Source organism: Nipponia nippon, unplaced genomic scaffold (genome assembly GCF_047370975.1).
Source record: "Nipponia nippon isolate SJK-2023a ecotype South Korea unplaced genomic scaffold, ASM4737097v1 scaffold_6, whole genome shotgun sequence".
Classification (NCBI taxonomy): Eukaryota; Metazoa; Chordata; class Aves; order Pelecaniformes; family Threskiornithidae; genus Nipponia; species Nipponia nippon.
The window spans coordinates 17,202,334-17,222,519 of NW_028262380.1; the positions used below are offsets into that span (position 1 = coordinate 17,202,334).

At 39.1% G+C, this 20,186-nt stretch overlaps 1 protein-coding gene across 10 annotated transcripts in view; it reads right to left on the reverse strand.

Moving 5' to 3' along the window:
* Positions 1–20,186, reverse strand: part of PROM1 (prominin 1) — a 71,811-nt gene that overhangs the window by 6,588 nt on the left and 45,037 nt on the right. For all 10 annotated transcript variants that reach the window (XM_087736524.1, XM_087736523.1, XM_087736525.1 and 7 more), the window contains 14 exons: positions 18,992–19,081; positions 17,445–17,662; positions 16,956–17,030; positions 15,833–15,896; positions 13,861–14,020; positions 9,398–9,550; positions 8,442–8,565; positions 7,915–8,018; positions 7,408–7,492; positions 5,890–6,036; positions 5,542–5,613; positions 2,823–2,915; positions 1,614–1,667; positions 81–161 (listed from right to left, as the gene is read on the reverse strand). In XM_087736524.1, the coding sequence (XP_087592650.1) occupies positions 81–161; positions 1,614–1,667; positions 2,823–2,915; positions 5,542–5,613; positions 5,890–6,036; positions 7,408–7,492; positions 7,915–8,018; positions 8,442–8,565; positions 9,398–9,550; positions 13,861–14,020; positions 15,833–15,896; positions 16,956–17,030; positions 17,445–17,662; positions 18,992–19,081 (1,520 nt within the window). The remainder of the gene's footprint in view (positions 1–80; positions 162–1,613; positions 1,668–2,822; positions 2,916–5,541; positions 5,614–5,889; positions 6,037–7,407; positions 7,493–7,914; positions 8,019–8,441; positions 8,566–9,397; positions 9,551–13,860; positions 14,021–15,832; positions 15,897–16,955; positions 17,031–17,444; positions 17,663–18,991; positions 19,082–20,186) is intronic.

Genomic DNA, 20,186 nt, shown 5'->3' on the forward strand with positions numbered 1-20,186 from the left:
AAAAGTAAGTGAACAAAAGTAAGTGAACCTCTATCTCCATGACATCATAAATTAATGCACTTTAATCAAATAAAGCTTACCTGAACAATAACTAGAGAAGCGTTGTTATTTATGAGAAGCTGGGCAGCATTAACAGCGCTAATGACATTTTTCACCTTAACCTGGAGAGGAAAAGATGGCATTTAATATAAATAAATCCCTTTCAGGCTGTTACAATGGCTCTGCAGCCATTGTCGGGAACCTAGTCTCTTGATAAACCAGCGTCCCTGTCCTGTCAAACCCTGACAAAACATGCAATTCCAGACAGAACATGAGCCCGCCTAAGGATTCATGATCATCTGACACTACTAAAAAAGGAAGGTATCAGTGGTTACAAACAGTATCTTTTCCTGGAACCTATGTAACTAATTTATATACTACATCAGCTTTCTCTTCCATTCTCTTTTTCTTTTCAGTGCACAGGAAGAACACAGTAGGCCATATACACTAGTAATCAAGAGTTGTGATAGTATGATTCTATACAGCTAGAATACACTGCTAACCAATATTCAAAATGATTGAGACACCACTTCTATTATATAGAATCCCATAAAGTCTCTCAAAGAACACACACAAAGGATAATGTACATACAGATGGTTCTTAAATATACTTAAGCGTCAAACATCATCCTTTTCTTATCAACACCTTATTTCATGGCTTCTTACTTCCCCATCCAGGTTCAACTCACAGATTCTAAAAGAAATCTAGCTGGTCTGCTGGTGTGGATGGGTGAAAACCTTAATGGGAAGAACTGAGGTTAAGTATGGCCCATCAAGCTGTGGTGACTGTGACTCTAAGAGCTGGCTAGCGTGGCTGGATTCTTGCTACCAGAGCCAAGGCAGGCTGGTGGCAAGAGAAAGCTTTGCTGCCAGAAAAGTAACCATCCTGTTGCTCATTCTCTGAAGGCAGCTGGTCTCATTGTGGTGCAGGCACTAGCTGAGGGAGGGGAAACGTGGGGTGCCCTGGGCAAATCTCTATATAGATCCAGGTTCCCACAGCGAGGCTGGTGCTGCAGAAGCAGGAAGGCAACGAGTACAATGCTAAAGACACAGGCCCCAATGGGAGCTGGACATTGGACAAGAGGTGGTTAAGGATGTGAATCACAAAGCTCTCTTTTCTCAGTTGTATTTTTGTGTTTTGTTTCTTGGTTGTCATCGTGTGTGTGTGTGTCCCCAGTTCTGCATTGAAGGATTCTTGAAAAAACAACTACATTTTTAGGAACATGAATAACACAGTATATGGAACTGTACTGAAGTCTATTTTATGACATGACAATTAAGTTTACAATTCATACTTCAAAAAATATCCCAAACGTTCTTTTTTTTTTTTTCTTCTTTTTTTTTTTCTTTTTTTCTCCTCTATAAGGAAGGGAAAGACAAGGTAGAAAAAGCTGTGCAGAAGAGAGATCTAAATCCCTTTTACTACCTCAATGCATTACAATCTCTTCCAATAACAGCACAGCTAGAAACAGAAAAAGCTGTACTGAAAATATATGCCCTGTATATATGGCAGATAGATTTAAGATTAAACATTTAACATTAAAATGTTCCTGTTGCCAGAAAGAAAAGCTTACCGTAAGTTCAGATGATGTCCTCTTCAGTAACCTAATGCTCTGATTTAAAGTGCTCTGTTGGAAAGGAGCGGGGGCGGGGGGGGGGAGATTCAAGTAATTACTACAGGTGAGAGCCCCCGTTTTCACATTATATGCCTGCTTTGATCTTCTATAGATTATTTGTTTCTAATACAACATATTACATTATATATAGTAATATATACAGTTAATAATACAGTCGTAATACAACTAACATACTGTGTTTTTAATCACTGAATCAGTATTTCATTGACAGCACTAAGTAGTTATGAATTGTGTACTGGAAGACTTCAGATTTAACTAAAGTTAGTAGCAATAAACTGAATAAGATTTATTTGGAGGGAAGAGAGAACAGTTAAAATCAGAACCAAATGTTCAGAGAATTCTATATTGTGCAATTTCAGAAGGGAAAAAGCACTTACCCTAGCTTTAACATATTTCTTGACAGTCAGTTTTGTAAAAGGAAAAAGAGATGAGAATAATTAGGAGTTAATTAGGAAAGAACAGCACAGAATCAGAGTGGAACAGAAGACCTAATGCTTTTCTACAAGAGGACTTTGACAGGGGCAGAAATACTGTATCAGATGCTAGGATAAACTAAAAGTCTTTGTGTTATGTAGAGGAAAAAGCAACACCTAGCATGTATGAGATTCACAGCTTGATACTATACAAATCAGTGCCTAGCAAAATCGGGCAGAAGCAGCCCTTTCACATCTTTTACAACATCAATAAAAAATATTTTTCTTTGGCTCTAAATACTACTGTCAGGAGTTTCCAATTCCAGTGCTGTTAGGTGATTGCTGACTCCAAGAAATAAAAGTGTGAAAGTGATAACTGCTTTTATTACTGAAGACAAATGGCAAGCAAAAAAGAAAATAAGTGACTTTGGGTTAGAATTTTGTAAAGTTCTCCCCTGCTTCCTCTTTTATTCACAGATAATCACGAATAGATACAGAAAAAAATGGGGAAGAAAAAGGTAATGATTTTAGACAGTATTATAAAGTACTAGTTTTCTAAGTAGGAAAACTATTTATTAAACACATACTTTAACTAGATCACTCTTCAGTAACACAATGCAAATATGATCTGTGCTTATATAATAGCAAAAGTCCAGCTTTCTAAACTGTATTTAAGAGATTTAGACGTTCATATTTTCTACAAATACGTTTTAATATTGCTTTAATATTTTACCATAGCTTGCTCTAGTGGAACGACTTGCTGGTTATGAATCATTCGAATGTTGTTTGCGTGTCCTTTTAAGGCATTTTCCAGTGCTCCTTTTGGCTGCAAAAAATGCAATTATGCAGTATTGTTCAGTACTCTCAAAGCTTTCCAACAAGGCAAAAAACAATGAGTTGCACATTATACTCATCCACTGCAGAACAGCTGATGCTAACAATGGGATATGGCAAATTGAATTCCTCAACACAAGGAGGAGAAAAAAACACTGTATTAATAACTCAAACCTCAGCACCAGAACAGATATATTATACTACTTTTCTAGCTATAACATTATCAGCACAGATTTAACCAAAGAGAATTTTCACATGGTGCACTAAGTCATTTTAAATACAGAAGAGTGAGCACATCCCCCTCTCACTCCCCACGAGCCAGACTTCAGCACAAGAACCCTGCAGCACAGCACAGCACCCCAGCTGGGATGAGCATTTCCCAGTCATGGGTACTTGCCTTTGTTTTGGGCACTGTGGACATCACCCTGAGGCACTCTCTGCTTTCTGAGGGGCACAGAGGTTTAAATATTTTCAGCCAGTAACTTGGAAAGGTATCTGTGAAGGGTATTTTTCATTTTTGCGGCTCCTGCCTTTCAGTCAGAAGATATGAGCTTGTGCTCTGATTTTCAAGTCTGAATGCCTGCCTGGAGATCACACTTGCTGGAAAATATTGTAAAATTTGATTTTTCTCTCAGAAATACTTTTCTTTTCCATTTCCTTTTGCTGGCAGAATCACTTGGCTCCCTGCATACACAGTGAATACACAGTGAATACGCGCTGCTAACTCCATTTTAGAAGTGTCACAATGGCAGACCTCAGCGCTCAGAGATGTGTCTGCTTCACGTGAAGTGTTCAGGCAAGCGGTCAGCTGTGGTCACTGAGCAGCTTCAGGATGCTTCCCCTGCTGTACTGACAAGCGGAATCCACTTGCCTAATAACATCTGTCAGTGGTATTGCTCCCTCCTCCATACCCTAACCCCTTGGTTTTATGCAAGTTTTATTCCATTTTCTCCTTCCAGTGTAAAAATATATATTCAATTTTGCGTAAGGTGCCAGAAAATGCAAACTATACACCCAAAGTTAATTAATTCCAAAATTTTTTATTATGTTTTTAATTGATTGCTCTTGTAAACTTTAAAAGCTATCACTAATAACAAAATGGGATTATAAAATATCCTTGGAAACCAGTATCAATTTTGAAACAATCTAACTTTTGTAATATGTCATATTGCTGTGGGGTTTTCTGGGGGTTTGGTTTGTTTGTTTTTTGGTTTTGTGACAGTGAACACATTTAATATTGTACTTTTCTTTATATGAAGAAATTACTCTGCCTGATCTATTCTCAATTCTCATGCTTCCTTTAGATTCTATTACAAAAAATAATGAAAAACCGATCTACCAGCACAATATATTTTCCTTTATGGAGCTATGTAGAATATACCTTTAAAGAGACATCTCAGAGGCAATTCTATATAACATGTTTGAAGAACCTCAACTTTCACTTAGAAAATAGCCCCAAAAGAGCAGCAAAAACTCCCCACCTATAAAACCTTCAAAATGGCACAGTAAAAATTGAAAATGGGAGTGAAGTGTGGCAAAAGCTACTGGTATCTAAGTTAGCAGACAACTCACATGAGTAAACAGGCAATGTGCCGCTCATCCAGGGTGCTTGGACAGGATGCTAACTACAATACAAAAAAACCCACGAGCAGCCCAACCTTGACATGAGTATATGTGTAGCAGGAAAAAAATGCAGCAGGTGTGATCAAATTATGCAAAAAGCTCGACTAAACACACCAGCAGCCTCTGCTGGTGCTCTCCTCTTCCTAGAGGATGGATGGATATCTGATAAATTCCAAACATGCTGTCTGCGTCCCTTAGCGATCAAAGTGATTGGAGCACATGTACAGCATAACTCTCTCTCCCACATCTCAATGCAGGAATCTGTCTTGGGCCAGCGTCCAATCTAGTGTCCAAACTATGACTCTCATTTTGAAAAATAAATAGAAAGTGACCTTGACATGCATACAAACATATCAACTGAATATTCACTATCTGTTAACACAGCTGTGTCATTCTGCAGATTCATTTGTGGGCAATGTTGTAGCTATACCCTCTGATCATTGTCCATGTGCCTGCATTCAAAAAGCTCTTCAGAGCAGACAGGATCTCTTTTATGCATTCTCCCTCCACAATGGAGCCCCAGTTCTCATTAGAGCCCTTATGAGCTGCCACAGTATTAATTTTATTGCTAATTGCAAAATCTTTTGCTCACCAACTGAAGGGAAATTAATTCAAATCATCTTTTCCATTATGATCTAACCAATTTTTCTTCCAACTGGGACCCTAAAATGTAGACAGCATCACAGGAAATACTCAAGCAGAATATTCCCCTCATTTCTTAAGCAAACAGTGGAATTTAAGAAACTACACTTCCAAAGCAGAAATTGTGCAACATTTAGCATACAAAAATCAATAATTAGCCATATTTAAATTACAGCTCATATGCAACATTTTTCTTGAAAGTTTTTCCTTATGTGACAATGCATCATGTATACAAGTGTCTGAAGTACAAGAATTCTCCCATAGGAAGTTTAAATACTTGGCTATATATTTATACTAATATAGTATATACACAATACACCTTATGTATTATTGTCTTAGTAAATTAAACTTACCAGCTGGTCTGCTCTTGCTTCTAAGTCATTAGCAAATGACAGAAGATCAACCTTGGTAACACTTTTGTTGATCTGAAACAAGATGTGAAAAGTAGGGAAAGAAAAAAGAGTATATTATTGCATATACAGACTGTTTGCACTTCACCATACCATCTACTTTGTCTACCCTTTATTTCTTTAAATGTTTATTGACCTTAACTTCTGAAGTGCTTTTGCTCCAAGTTTTGTGACTCTTCAAAACCTGCCCCTTCACATAAAAGCAAATTTTTCTCTTTCTTGACCATAGTTAAAGAAACATTTAATTTTATGCTTGGTCCCAGTCTTGTCTCTAGTTTACTACAGTCTCACCTCTGTCAAATATGCTGCAAAGTTTATCCCTTCTATTCCTGAAGAGCTGAAATTCAGAAGATTCTCCTTCCCAATTTCATCCAGCAGAATGATTTTGCTGAGGTTTATCTGAATATGTTCAATTTTAAGTGCTACATCTTCTGTATACTGAGAGAGAAACAAAATCAAGCACAAAAGTAGTTTGCACCCAGTGCGTATTCCTCTATAGCCCCCCGCCCCCACAAACCTCTTGCTTTTGCTGACTCATGACTTCCATGAAGAAGCACACATTGATTTTTGCTTACATCAGTTTAATTCGATTACTTTGACAGAATCCACCAGGTAATGTTCTTCCCTTCCCTGCAGCATCCACACAGTCTAGCCGTGCCATGTTGTAACCCACCTATGCATCCTTCATACCAATGAATTACTTGCCTTGCATTATGTTTTAAGCAGGCTTTTCTGAATAGATGTTAGTCCTTCCTAAGAGGAGACTGAGATAAAACAGAATTCTCATTTCCCTCTGGGAAATGTTATCCTTAAAAAATGTTAAGTTCTACCCCTGGCCCTAATCAAGAAAACCTAGAGAATTCAGTACCTCAGCTGTGGCCAGGACAGACACTGTCTGCTGTATTGGTCACAAGACTGGATGAGACTCCTCTAAATATGCTCACTGGTGACTAAAGATGACTTGCCTATTGTTACGTGAAGTCTTCCTGTACTGCACCCAAATCTAACACGTTACCTGTCCTGCACAGGCTGCAGAGCAATAGATGAGCAATCTGGAAACCTAACTTCTTCCCCAGCCTTCATCACTTCTGTTGCAGAAACTCAAAATAATTTTCCCTCTTAGTGAATCTTCCCTGTTCATTTTATTGGAGTGCATATTATTTGGAGTGGGGACTGTATCTGTTAAGTGTGGGTGCACTGCCTGGCAGAATGGGACATGGGTCCCCTAGAGGTTGTTGTAATGAAGGTCAGTATTACAGGCAACCCCAAAATTAGTACAGTCATGTAATGACAGTCATGTAATGAGTCATGTATTATTACAGCTTAACTGAAAAGATTTCATTTTATCCCAACCCCTTCCCACCAAAATCAGAACCATTCTTAGGAGGCACAGCATATCGTATCCTGGATCAACATAAATCTGACTGGAATCAGAAGAGAACACACCAAGAAAGGCCTTTATATAAAGAACAAGACTCTCATTAAACACTGTAAGCAGCCTTTGGAAGATGCTAGACTTGAACCTTCTATGCAAGCTTCAAAATTAAAAACAACATTGTTATCAGCACCCGTAAAAAAAACACATCAGAAAACCTTCCATGGCCCACTGAGACTGGTAAAGAACATCTTATTTGTAAATAGATTTCTTTCTTTCAAATTAGCTTGGACAGTTCTTGCCTCCTTGCAGGATGTATTGTACATAAAAACCAAAATCCCATAAAACCCAGACATGCGATACTGTGTTTAAGAGCCAACACCTCTCCAGCCTTCAAAAATAATCATGAACTCACTCATACTTTCTTTACTTACCATACTAATATTTAGAAATTCATTGATATTGAACAGGTGTTCTAGCTGAAGGGAAGTATAAATTCCTTTGTTTTCCTTGCAATCACTATAAAAATAAAAATACATACATCAGCCTAAAAATCACCTTGAGGACCAAGCGTTAAGAGAATGATTAACAATGGTTTCATATTATAAGAAAATCAGCCCTTCAAAAAAAAAAAAGTTCTGGCTGTATTTTTTTAAAGCTCAGTCTACAAGAAAGCAAGTAATTAACAATTTCTGCTGGTCTCAAAGATGCAAAATATTTTTTCAAAGAGCTCAACTAGTATTGTTATACAATATTACTCTAAGACTACCTCTAATAACTCATATATAGGAAAAAATCGCTTTTGCTAGTGATTCACTAGAAAAGCAGAATGCCTTCTGGAACACATGTGATTTCTGCATGTGCTTGAAATATGAAGCATGGAAGATACCACAAAAACAATATGTATAAACTGAATTAAATCTTGACCATAACTGTAATACCTGTACACTTTTTCAAAAGTCAAGTTAATATTCGGATTTTTAAACAGGATGCCAGAAAGGTAGTTTTTCCAGTGTTGATTTAGTAGGTAGGGAGTATCCAAAACCTAGAAGACAAAATTCAGTTATGTTATTATAACTCCGAGTTTTCAATTAATGAATTAATTCCTATGCAATCTTTTGACACATACCCACACCTAAGCTTATCACCCACTAATGGAAATACAATCGAAACAATGAATTTAACCTCTCTGGTGCAGATAGTGAATATTAAAGCTCCATGTCACCAAGAAATGCTGAATCACAGAAAAATTTATCTCCAAAGGAAGACAGGCATGCAGTATTTAGATTGCAAAGCAAATTAAACCAAGAAAGGATGAATGTCTCTATTTGGTGCGTAAAGGGAAAGTACAACCAGATCCAAACTCACTTGAAGTGTCCCATAAAAGATAATATGCCACACATAACTGACAAGACCATCGGGACTCGTGGGGATTCTATTTATTGTTTAGTAACTTGAATAACTTCACCTTGAATAAAGTTTTGTCTTCGAAGGGCTCACAGACCAGTTTTTCTACGTTTCCACCTGTGACAAAAGTGAGCACCACTACAATCATCAGCACCCAGGAGAAAAGAAAACTGAATCCAACGCCACTGGAAAAGAAATAAGTCGAGTAAGTCTTTGCCTTTTAAGAACAAAGTATATATACTTCAGGCAACAGTGAAGCCAACAGTTAGCTGCTATAACAGAGATATAAAAACTGCTAGATGGTTGAAATCCTTCTGTTTTCCAAATATGTTCTTGCCCTCCGAAACATCTTACACATTTCAGCCCTATAAAGTCTTCAGCTAAAGTGCATCTAAAATGCTCACATTTGCATTGGGCATACAAACTCTTGACAAAGTTAAGAGACACAAAAGCATGCAATTTTCTTTTTAAAATTCAACTCTCTAACACTGTGCTCTAAAAAGAGTTTTAGGCAGATTTCAGATGCAATCTTCTCTTGCACCCAACAGAAATGACATTAAACCACTACTGGGAACTTCCAAGAGCAACCCCAAACCTCCTAAAGTGCTCAAGTGTTTCCTGTCAACTCGCATGGCTTTTTTTTTCTTTTGAGCAAGTGCTCAAGTGTACTAAAAAGCCACAAATTCCCTTTATATTTTCACTTATCTGTTCCCAGTTTTTGCAGTTTCCAAATGGGCTTACATAGAAATTCATTAGCTACAGCACTTGCCTTAAAACAGTAGATTCAGGGGTTTTATCCTTCAGCTATGATCCTCAATGAAAGAGCAACTCAAAATCCCCAAGTCCCTCAGTGGAAGTACGTTGAGATTAATATTTGGGTTTGTTCTTTTTTTTTTTTCAGCACATATACACAGGTAACAAAACAAAATTCTTTTTATACACATGTCCTTCAAAGTCAATAAAAACAACCTTCTACAGGTACCCGTATTTTATTTTTCACCAGTAAGTGAAACTTACGCCATAAGGAAGTTTCCTCCAGTGTTGGAGATGCAGCCTCTAGTTGTTGGAGAAGCATGTTTATCATAGCCACAGGTGCCACATAGCAGTCCAAGATAGTAAAAGACCAGAATCAGGACCACCATGCAGCACAGAATGAGACAACCCAGCCACCTAAGGAATAAAAGCCAAAGTGCTTGATTATTAGCATGCAAAGAACACACTGGAGATCTGCAGAATACATCAGGCAATATCATACTGCCAACTGGCCCACTCTTGATTCTGTTTGAGCAGCATATGCTAGCAATGAAAAAGTGCTTTTCTTACACTAGCATATATTTTGGGCCAGAATATAATTGGCTGTTGGATTATAGACAGAGTCTACTGAAGGGCTGGGGAACAAGCATCACAGGAACAAGGTGTTCCCAACTCCAGTTACTGCAGGTGGACTGTACCAAAGTGTCAGAGTGCTCCAAGTGCAGCAAACAATGACTCAGAGGAGGCAGATGTTCAAACAGTAATTTATTCAAGAAGCAATGAAGAAATTTATGAATGTGGACTGGCCATTGGACATGAAGTACATAACTGCTCTTACTGTAAGGCTTACTACTTCTTGCACACAGTGTGTTTGGCTTGTAATTGTAAATAACTGTATTTAGGGCTATTGAAACCCAGGTTTTGTGTGCCTGGAATGCTTTCAATGTATGGAGCAGTTAATGGAACTTGATCAGGAGGAAGACCTTGGATAGGAACTGAACTTTCATTTTTGTTAATTAAATCACATAACAGTTCTACCTGTCCACATATTTGGAGCACATCATTTATTCACACATTTTATATCTCATTCTAGCCTTTCACCCTCTCCTAATTCCCCCCCTGCTCTTCCTTTTCCCCTTTCGTCGTCACTTCTCCCAGCTTATATTTCTTAAATTCCCTTTTCTCCATCCTGTTCCTTTGTAGAGAGAAAGCAGGAATCGGATAACTCAGAGGAAGGAATATCATAATGAATGTGCACAGCCAATAAAAAGAAAAAAAAAAACATTAATGTTGAGAGGCACATTCATAAAAGAATACTTATTAAGAACTACAAATAATGCACCCGTAATTAAGGAATGGCTAGAAAATAATTTGGACAACTACAGGCTTGTTGGTTTCATTTGTACTTCAAGTACTACTGCGTTAGGTTTGACAACAACAGGTATTTAAGTGCCACGTAGATGAGATGTATTTATCCACTTTTCTGAATCTAAATACAAGATTAACAGAGGCATACTGTAGCAAAACGAAGCAATATATTTTTTTCATCAAATGTAATCTGAGTTTCAAAGAAAATATTGATAAATTTATCAAATTAAGGCTCACCTGCCAGGTAAGAAATGGGCTAAAGGTAAGGTTATAAGTAAGGTTCTTAAAGTTCAGTCTTCTGCTCACTTTTATGTCTTGGGCTCAGCAACCACGACATGATAGAGTTTTCAGTTCTAGGAGAGGTAAGGAAGGGGGTCAGCAAGACCGCTACCCTGAGCTTTAGGAGAGCGGACTTTGGGCTGTTCAGGAGTCTGGTTAACAGAGTCCCTTGGGAGGCAGTCCTGAAGGGCAAAGGAGTCCAGGAAGGCTGGATGTTATTCAAGAAGGAAATCTTAAAGGCACTGGAGCAGGCTGTCCCCATGTGCCGTAAGTCGAGCAGGCAGGGGAGAAGACCAGCCTGGCTGAACAGAGAGCTTTGGCTGGAACTCAGGAAAAAAAGAAGAGCTTACCGCCTTTGGAAGAAGAGGCAGGTGACTCAGAGGGATTACAAGGATGTCATGAGGATACGCAGGGAGAAGATCAGAAAGGCGAAGGTGCAGCTGGAACTTAAACTGGTTACTGCCGTTAAAGACAACAAAAAAAGCTTTTATAAATATATCAGTGACAAAGGAGGGCCAGGGAGAATCGCCCTCCTTTGCTGGATGCAGAAGGTAACTTTGCCACGAAGGATGAGGAGAAGGCTGAGGTACTTAATGCCTTCTTTGCCTCAGTTTTTAATAGTCAAGCTAGTCACCCTCGGGTTTTTTAGGCCCCTGAGCTGGGAGATGGAGATAGGATGCAGAGTGAAGTCCCAGTTGTTGAAGAGGTGGCAGGCACTGACCTGCCCCTCCACCTGAACGCTCAGAAGTCCATGGGGCCAGACAGGATCCACCCGAGGATACTGAGGGAGCTGGCAGAGGAGCTGGCCAAGCCACTCTCCATCATTTATCAGCAGTCCTGGTCAACCGGGGAGGTCCCAGATGACTGGAAGCTAGCAAATGTGACGCCCCTCTACAAGAAGTGTCGGAAGGACGATCTGGGGAACTACAGGCCTGTCAGCCTGACGTCGGTGCCAGGGAAGGTCATGGAACAAATCATCTTGAGTGCCATTATGCAGCAAGTGCAGGACAACCGGGGGATCAGGCTCAGCCAGCATGGGTTCATGAAAGGGAGATCCTGTTTCACTAACCTGGTCTCCTTCTATGACAAGGTGACCCACTTAGTAGATGAGGGGAAGGTTGTGGATGTTGTCTACTTAGACTTTAGTAAGGCCTTTGACACAGTCTCCCACAGCATTCTCCTGGAGAAGCTGGCTGCTCACAACTTGGATGGGTGCACTCTGCACTGGGTTAAAAACTGGCTGGACGGCCGAGCCCAGAGGGTGGTGGCAAATGGAGTCAAATCCAGTTGGCGGCCAGTCACGAGTGGTGTTCCCCAGGGCTCAGTGGTGGGGCCAGTCCTGTTCAATATTTTCACTGATGATCTGGATGCGGGGATTGAGTGCACCCTCAGTAAGTTTGCAGATGACACCAAGCTGGGTGGAAGTGTCGATCTGCTGGAGGGCAGGAAGGCCCTACAGAGGGACCTGGACAGGCTGGACCAATGGGCCGGGGCCAACTGCATGAGATTCAACAAGGCTAAGTGCCAGATCCTGCACTTGGGTCACAACAACCCCATGCAATGCTACAGGCTGGGGGAGGAGTGGCTGGAGAGCTGCCCGGCAGAAAAGGACCTGGGGGTGTTGGCTGACAGCCACCTGAACATGAGCCAGCAGTGTGCCCAGGTGGCCAAGAGGGCCAATGACATCCTGGCTTGTATCAGGAAGAGTGTGGCCAGCAGGACCAGGGAGGTGATAGTGCCCCTGTACTCGGCACTGATGAGGCCACACCTTGAGTACTGTGTTCAGTTTTGGGCCCCTCCAAGAAGGACATCGAGGTGCTGGAGCATGTCCAGAGGAGGGCAACGAAGTTGGTGAAGGGTCTGGAGCACAAGTCTTATGAGGAGCGGCTGAGGGAACTGGGACTGTTTAGTCTGGAGAAGAGGAGGCTGAGGGGAGACCTTATTGCTCTCAACAACTACCTGAAAGGAGGTTGTAGCCAGGTGGGGGTTGGTCTCTTCTCCCTAGTAACGAGTGATAGGACGAGAGGAAACGGCCTCAAACTGCGCCAGGGGAAGTTTAGGTTAGATATTAGGAAAAACTTCTTCACTGAAAGGATGGTCAAGCATTGGACCAGGCTGCCCAGGGAAGTGGTTGAGTCTCCATCCCTGGAGGTATTTAAAGAACAGATGGATGTGGTGCTCAAGGACATGGTTTAGTGGTGGACTTGGCAGTGCCAGGTTAACAGTTGGACTCGATGATCTTAAGGGTCTTTTCCAACCTTAACGATTCTATGATTCTATGATTTATTTAACATTGCATTAAAGCCATTAGCACACAATCTGTAGCAGTGAAACTGATTATGACACAAAGATAGGAGCAATTATCAATATAGGATCAACTGAAGTGTCAGAATGTAGGGAGAACTTGATGAGCTTGAGGACTGAAATGACTAAAACTGGACAAAGTTAAATGGTATGAAATGAACAGCTTTATGCTTCAAAATATGAGATTATTACTCAGTGACAGGAGTCACACAAGTCTCAAATAGGAAGAATATGTTTTTCTCAAGGTACAGTCAACCCATGCATTCACAAGGGCAGGTAACACACCAGCAGAAACAAGCAAAGGTGCACAAAGATTTACAAGGTGCGAAGCAGAATCCCTGCTACTCCTCCTCTGTGGCAGAACGGGTGCAATAAAAAGGGATTGGCTTCAAGGCCTCTCCAGTCCTGTGCTCTCGCAACTTACCTGCAACTCATCAAAAACAAGCCCTAAATAAGAAGTCGCCCAGGCACTGCGAAACAATGCATTCCTTTACACGTCACATCTTCGACATCTACCTATGTCTATCCTTTCTGAGAAAGGCCTGAAGGCCTACAGAATAGAAACTACCTCTTGCTCTGTAGTGGAACAACACCCAGTTGTTGATTAGCTGTAGCTTTGGCTTTTACCAAAACGCCAGTAACAAACAATTGCCTTACAGCATCTTTGTTTCACTGTGTTCATCATCAATAGTTTAGTTGTCTTTACAGAACATTAAAATATTACAAAGTATTAACAACAGGTAGCACTTCACTCCTGCCTTACTTCCTGTACATACCTGTAGAAATCGTACTGCTCCACCACTGGAAAATAATCTTGAACGTATGCTTCACTCTGTGTAAGATATATCGTCAAATCTGCTAAAATCTTCTGAACAGGAAGCGTTTTTGCAAAGGTAGTGATATTTGAACCAATGGATTCCAGCACGTTTTTGATATCTAAAAGAATAAACATATGGCACTGTTACAGATTCATAGAAGAAATTTACATTCCATGTATGCATTATAAAATGCTATTAAGCCGTTTGCCACGTGTAACAAGCAAGCCATGAAGACAGGTGTGAGGAAGAGACAAGCAGGCAACAAAAACATTGAGCTTCAAAGTAACACAATGGCATTTTAAAATGCACGCTTTATTTTTAGCATTCAGTTTAACGATGAAAGATGTAGATGTGGAGCCAGAGTGCTCTCTTTCCTTTCGTTATAATGAATGTGTCACTTTTTATCTAGCCAGCTTGAATCTTTTCATGCAATACTGCAAATGGTAACACTGCGCAAGACAATTAGCCACTAAGTTTACAAAGAAGATCAAAATCTACTTAAACTCCATCCCTTGAGAATACAACACTGCGAAAGAAATTAGACTGCCTATATTGAGAATCTATACTAGTTATTTTCAACCTTATAAAAAAGATTACTTAAATAAATTCATTCCAATTAGTTAGCAACAGTTTTGAGATAATGATCAATTAAGCCTTTTTTTCTCCCTCAAATTATGAATGAACATGCTACCCTATACTTACAGTTTAGATACACGCTATTTAGATACACAAAGACATGATTAATTCACTTATTATACATATTGTCTATTTGTAAAATGTAGTTTCTGTTAACTCTTCCCCTTCTTTCAACTTGGAGCATACTTGAAAGAGCAGGATGTATAACTACAGGTTGCTATTTGGTAGTAGGCAACACCTTCCTCTTTCTCAAATAACAACTGGGCAAGTTTTTAGCTGTTTGTTTTGATGTTTATTCTTCTAAATTCAATCAAGTACCAAAATACTCTTCTTTTAAAAGTTTACATGTAAATGCAATTTTTTTCTAGTAAAACTGTTTTTTTATTTGATTTGTAATTCAAAGTCAGTTTTTATAAGAACAAAGCCCCAACAATTTATAAATAGATAAATTAAGATGGCCTGTCTGTGTTTATGCATATCAGCAGATACCGAAAATGAGTAAATCTGCGCTAAATTTCCTAATGAAAAGCGTAACGTCAGTTTTAGAAAACTGGCTTATTTTAGGCAAGTTCACACAGTGTACTATGCTTGTATACATACTGTGTTTCATTTTGCCTAGGGGGGAGAAAAAAAAAAAAAAGAAAAACTTACAAGGAACAGCTGTTTATATATGCAGAACAGGTCCACAATGCAAGAACAAAAATTAAAACAGATTAGTATACATACACTATACCACATTTTATTCAAATGTCAAGTGTCCAGGTACTGTCAAAGAGTAACAGTTTAAAGTGCAAGTAACAAAACAATTAAGACAGACATTTAAATTATCCTTAAGGCATATTTTTACCTCCCCTTTGCCATGCTCTACATTTTAGTACAGCAACAGGCAGGTTTAGTTTTTTTAACATCACACTCCTAAATACGTCATAGACACATTGGTCAAGGAAACTTAGCTTTTCAACCAAATAAAGATAAAGCGTCAGTGCGCAGTTGGGATCCCAAGGTTTCTCATTACTTGAACAGTAAAAAGCCTAACAAATAAAACTCCTCCATAAAATACCATATGGTCTATTTTTAGATTTAATTTTGGGTCCTCATTAAGACACAGTTGCTTTCTATGCTTTTTTGTGGCACCAAATTTAAAAAAAAAAAAAAAAATTAAGTTTTACATTTCCATTTTTAATGATCTTTAGCCCAGAAAATATATTATCAATAAAAGAAAACAAAAACATCAGTAAGTGATGTAACAACATCAACATTAAACAATCAAAGTGAAAAGACAGCTTGTCCTCACCTGATAAAATGTTCCTGGTCTGATTCACCACTAAGTCTGGAGTATCATTAAATGCTGCATAACCCTAAGAATGTAAGTTGGAAAAATTATAATAAGTTTCTCATTGCCAAATTTATTGCAATTGTTTTCAAATTGAAAAAAGAAAAAAAATTCTACATTTAAATATACATGCATCAGTCACAATCATCTCAAACTTTATAGCACCGTTGCCTGTCAGATCTATCTTGTACAAAACTGAGAACGCACTTATGAAGACTCACTAAGTGAAAGCAGTTACTGTGTACCAGTCAAACACCTCTACTTTGCAATTCTATGCCTTCTTAATGTGAAACACATGTCACAACCAATGAAATCCTCCTGCCTCTCAAGACACTGCAATGCTTTCTCTAGTGAGAAGGGGAAAGGTGTACACCATGGGGACGAAGCTCAGCAGCTCATCTGGACAGAAAGGAAAAGCCACTGCAGTGGATGCTTGAAGCCTTACTTCCTGCAGGCCTGATCACTTCAGGAGCAGGCAGCGGTCTGAGTCCCCTGTACACAGCCTCTGGTTTCAGAAAATGCCTTCTATTCCTAGCAAACGTTTTCAGATTACTAGATATTTAAACTGCTCAACCTAAGCCATTTTTTCTAGGTGAAAATCATGGTGTTTTGTGGATAGTCTTGCAAAAATACTAACAGCAATTACATTAGGTCCATTGCACCAGATTTAGTATCAAATACGCACATAGAGAATTTGAAAGACATATTTCAAAATAGCTGGAATACAATACAACAATTAGGAGAGCATGGATTTTTTTTTTTCTGTAGTTTGAACCAAAAAATACAGAGCGTGCTAGTAGGTCCATGTTTCTGCCTTTTTGTTTTTTTAAGGATTGTTCTTTAGAGCAGACAATTAGCAATACATTTTTGATCTGTAGTATCCTGGGGATATAAAGCACTAAATTCAACACTTCCAAATATTAAATCTTGGCGAAACAATGGAATAATAAGGAGAGAGATCCACCATGAGCCAGGATGAGGCGGGAACAAGAGAATTCTGCTTGAGAAAGCCAAGGGAAAATAAGTGATACGTCAGCATCCCAGTTTATTAATTAACAGTTTATAAGCCTGTCAAGAAACATACCTTTTGAACTAGACTAGAAAGGTCTATTTTAAGGACGTCATTGACCTTGGCAAGCTGTGAGCTCACTCCCGGCAACTAGAAAGCAAAAAGCATTCTTGAGTCACATCAAAGTAGTAGTCTTGCTAATTTACTAAATATTTCAAAGACAGGAGAGAGGGTACAGAAACTAGAAAGGCGGTTTTTAGTAGAATCTTTCTAGCACATTCCTGAAACCTTTGCTGTACAAAAGTAAAGCTTAACCTCCATATTTTGGGGAGGGCAGATTATTTCACTGCCCAGAGCATCACTTTAATGTAGCTGCTTGACACACACTTTACCCTCTTCTACACAGAAGAGGAAAACAGTGATTGGAATTACCCCGAAACACAGAATAAGGGAAGGTCACTTATGTTACAAGTGACAGCACACACTGAGCCATTAAGTTGCAGAGATACTACTAGGCTTACTCAAGGCAATCACACTGTAAAAGTCTGAAAAATATTCTCTTACCCCACTAAAATTGGCATTGATGTTCAGTTGATTTAATGAATTCCTAATGATATTGCAAGTTGAGGCAGCTTGAGCTGCAGAGCATGCAGAATCATTGAGGGTGTTGCCTAGATGCATTTTAGCATCTGTCAAGTTTGCATGAAGCCTCTCTGTTCCCTCCTGCAGAACCTCTACAGAGACGCTCACATTTTCCAGTGCTTCCTTTGTTTCTCTGATGGCTGCAAGGATGTAAAGTTTTTTAAAAAAAACTTTAGTTAGAAACCAGTCTATAGATACAGATGTGAAGAGAAAGTGCACATGCGTAAATGTTATGATATTCTTAACAATACTGATTTAAATAACCCTGCCTCCCTCCCAGAAAAACCCTCTAGCACAGAATATGTATTTATTGCATATAAAAATACATCACTTATGATTTCCTACAAACAAATTAATGTGCTCAGGCTATTTTTATGGAGATTCTATCCACTTCCCAGATTACTCTTTTCTACCCTTTCCCTACGTCTCCTTACCCAGTGGTTTCAGTAAAGAACTTTAACACTTGGTCATTAGAAATTGAAAGAAAGCCCATATCCACAAAACAGTATTTTCAGTATTTTAGTTATAATCTAACTCACAAATTACGTAGCTGCAAGATGAAAGGTAAAGAGATCACGTTGCATTAGCATGCATCAATAAGTATTCAGCACTGTCTGGCTTTAGATTTCATCCCAATCACACCAAACCAAAAAAACAACCACTGAACAGGTATTTAGTAGACAAAAAACCACACAGATACAACTAAAAATACACAAGTTACAAAAATGAAGTGCACTTCACACAACACAAGGTTTTATTGTATTTTTTACCTTTGATAGCCCTTTCCACTTTGACTTCAAGACAAATAAGAGAAATAAAACAAAAAAGGAGAATGATGACGAATGAATGAGAAAGAATTTATGGGTAAAAAAAAACCAAAGTGACTCAAGTTCACGGATGCCTTTCCTTTTGCTCTACAAGCTGTGTCTGATTCCTGAAAAAAAAAACTTAAATGGGAAAAATAATAATAGAGTATTTTCTTTAAAGGGAGACAGAACTAAGCACGAGCAATGCTAAACTCAAAGATGCAATGAAGAAATGATGGTTAGCACTCTCATAACAGGCTTGGCAGTGTACAGGACAGGGCCATTGTATGTTCATTGCCTGACCTGCTGAAGACTAACCTACAAAGACCTATGGACAGGTCTTAAAGCAGTTTTCCTAGTCTCCCTTACATTCAATGGAAAAGGACAACCACCTGGAGCAGGGAATTCGGATTTCATCTCTCTTCAATGACTACTGAAACTAGGTATCAACAATGGCACATAAATCTTGATTTAGTTTTTGAATATATTTATAAACCTTAAAATATCTGAAATTCTCAGTTCAAAAGAAACATCAAGGCATGTAGAAAAATGGTAAGTTGAATCATGGTACTGCATAAAGCCATCCCATGCTGTGCACTAGAAAGATGATGCCTGTCTCACCATGGCAACAGAACATTAGTACAGCAATATGTACATCTTTACCTCCTGCCATTGTCAGAACTGCATCAAGTGCGGGATGCACTTCTTTTCCCAGCTGTTCTTGAACTCTGCTTCCAAGCAAAGGTCCAACATCTGTAGTATGGGGAGATAAAAAAACCCATTACACACTAGTTCAATTTAAACTACCTCTTAGCATAGGTGCTGTCAGACTCTTACTTAACAAAGTATACACGTATTATTAAAATTTCTCTAAGGCCTGACAGTCAGAACTTAGTGACAGAAGATAACGCAGGAACACAGTTCTCCTTTAGCTAGCTATAGGCCTATAAATGAAAGCAGTAAATCAAAATATGGCAGAGAATATTCACTAGCACTTGACCATATAGGTAAAGACACATAATATTTCAACAAACTCCAAAATATGTATTTCATTGCATTTACTACTTTTTTGGAAACAGATTTTTTTCCACAATCTATCTTAAAGAGGCCCAGCATCTGGACAGGAATTTTGTGGTATACTCTTTCACTACACACTATGTTTTTGTAGTGCAAGAGAAATAAGAAAATTAGTTCTTTTCCCTTCTCCTGTTCCCCATGTATCCAGCAATGTCAAGGTCACCCACAAGCCAGACCTGCCAGCCATCCCTGTTGAAATCCCTTAAGCATGTCAAGCACATGCCTGCCAGTCCCTGCCCCCTCACGCAGTGCATTCAGCACTGATGCTCACAGCGCTGGCTTCAGGCTTACCCACTGCCATCCCCACCTCCAAACCCTCCCATCTCACTGCCCACAAACAGAAATGAAGCTTAGTTCAGCAAGAACACAGACAAATGCCAAGCAGCTTGGTGAAGCATCTTAATGTAACATATCCTTTAGGTAGTCGCTGGGTCCCCTCCATTTTCAGATCATGGTAAACAGCTTTTTGAGTTTTTTTGCTCTTGATGAGATGGGAATACTGCATGGTACAGAAGCATCCATTACTGTCAGCACTGTCATGTCTGGCTTGGGATGAGAACTTCTATCAAGCAGAAAACACTTCTCAGCATTTCCTTAGGGTGGGCAAACTGAACTCATTTCCATTTCTCTCGAGGTTTATGCTACTGTTGATTCCCTTAGAATGAAATCCATTTGTCCCCAGGTGTCACACACTTAATTCTGGTATTTCAAGAAAATAAAAGCTATCTTTATTTATTGATGAGTGCTCTCATCACAGATCCAGCTATGTTCCTGTTAACCA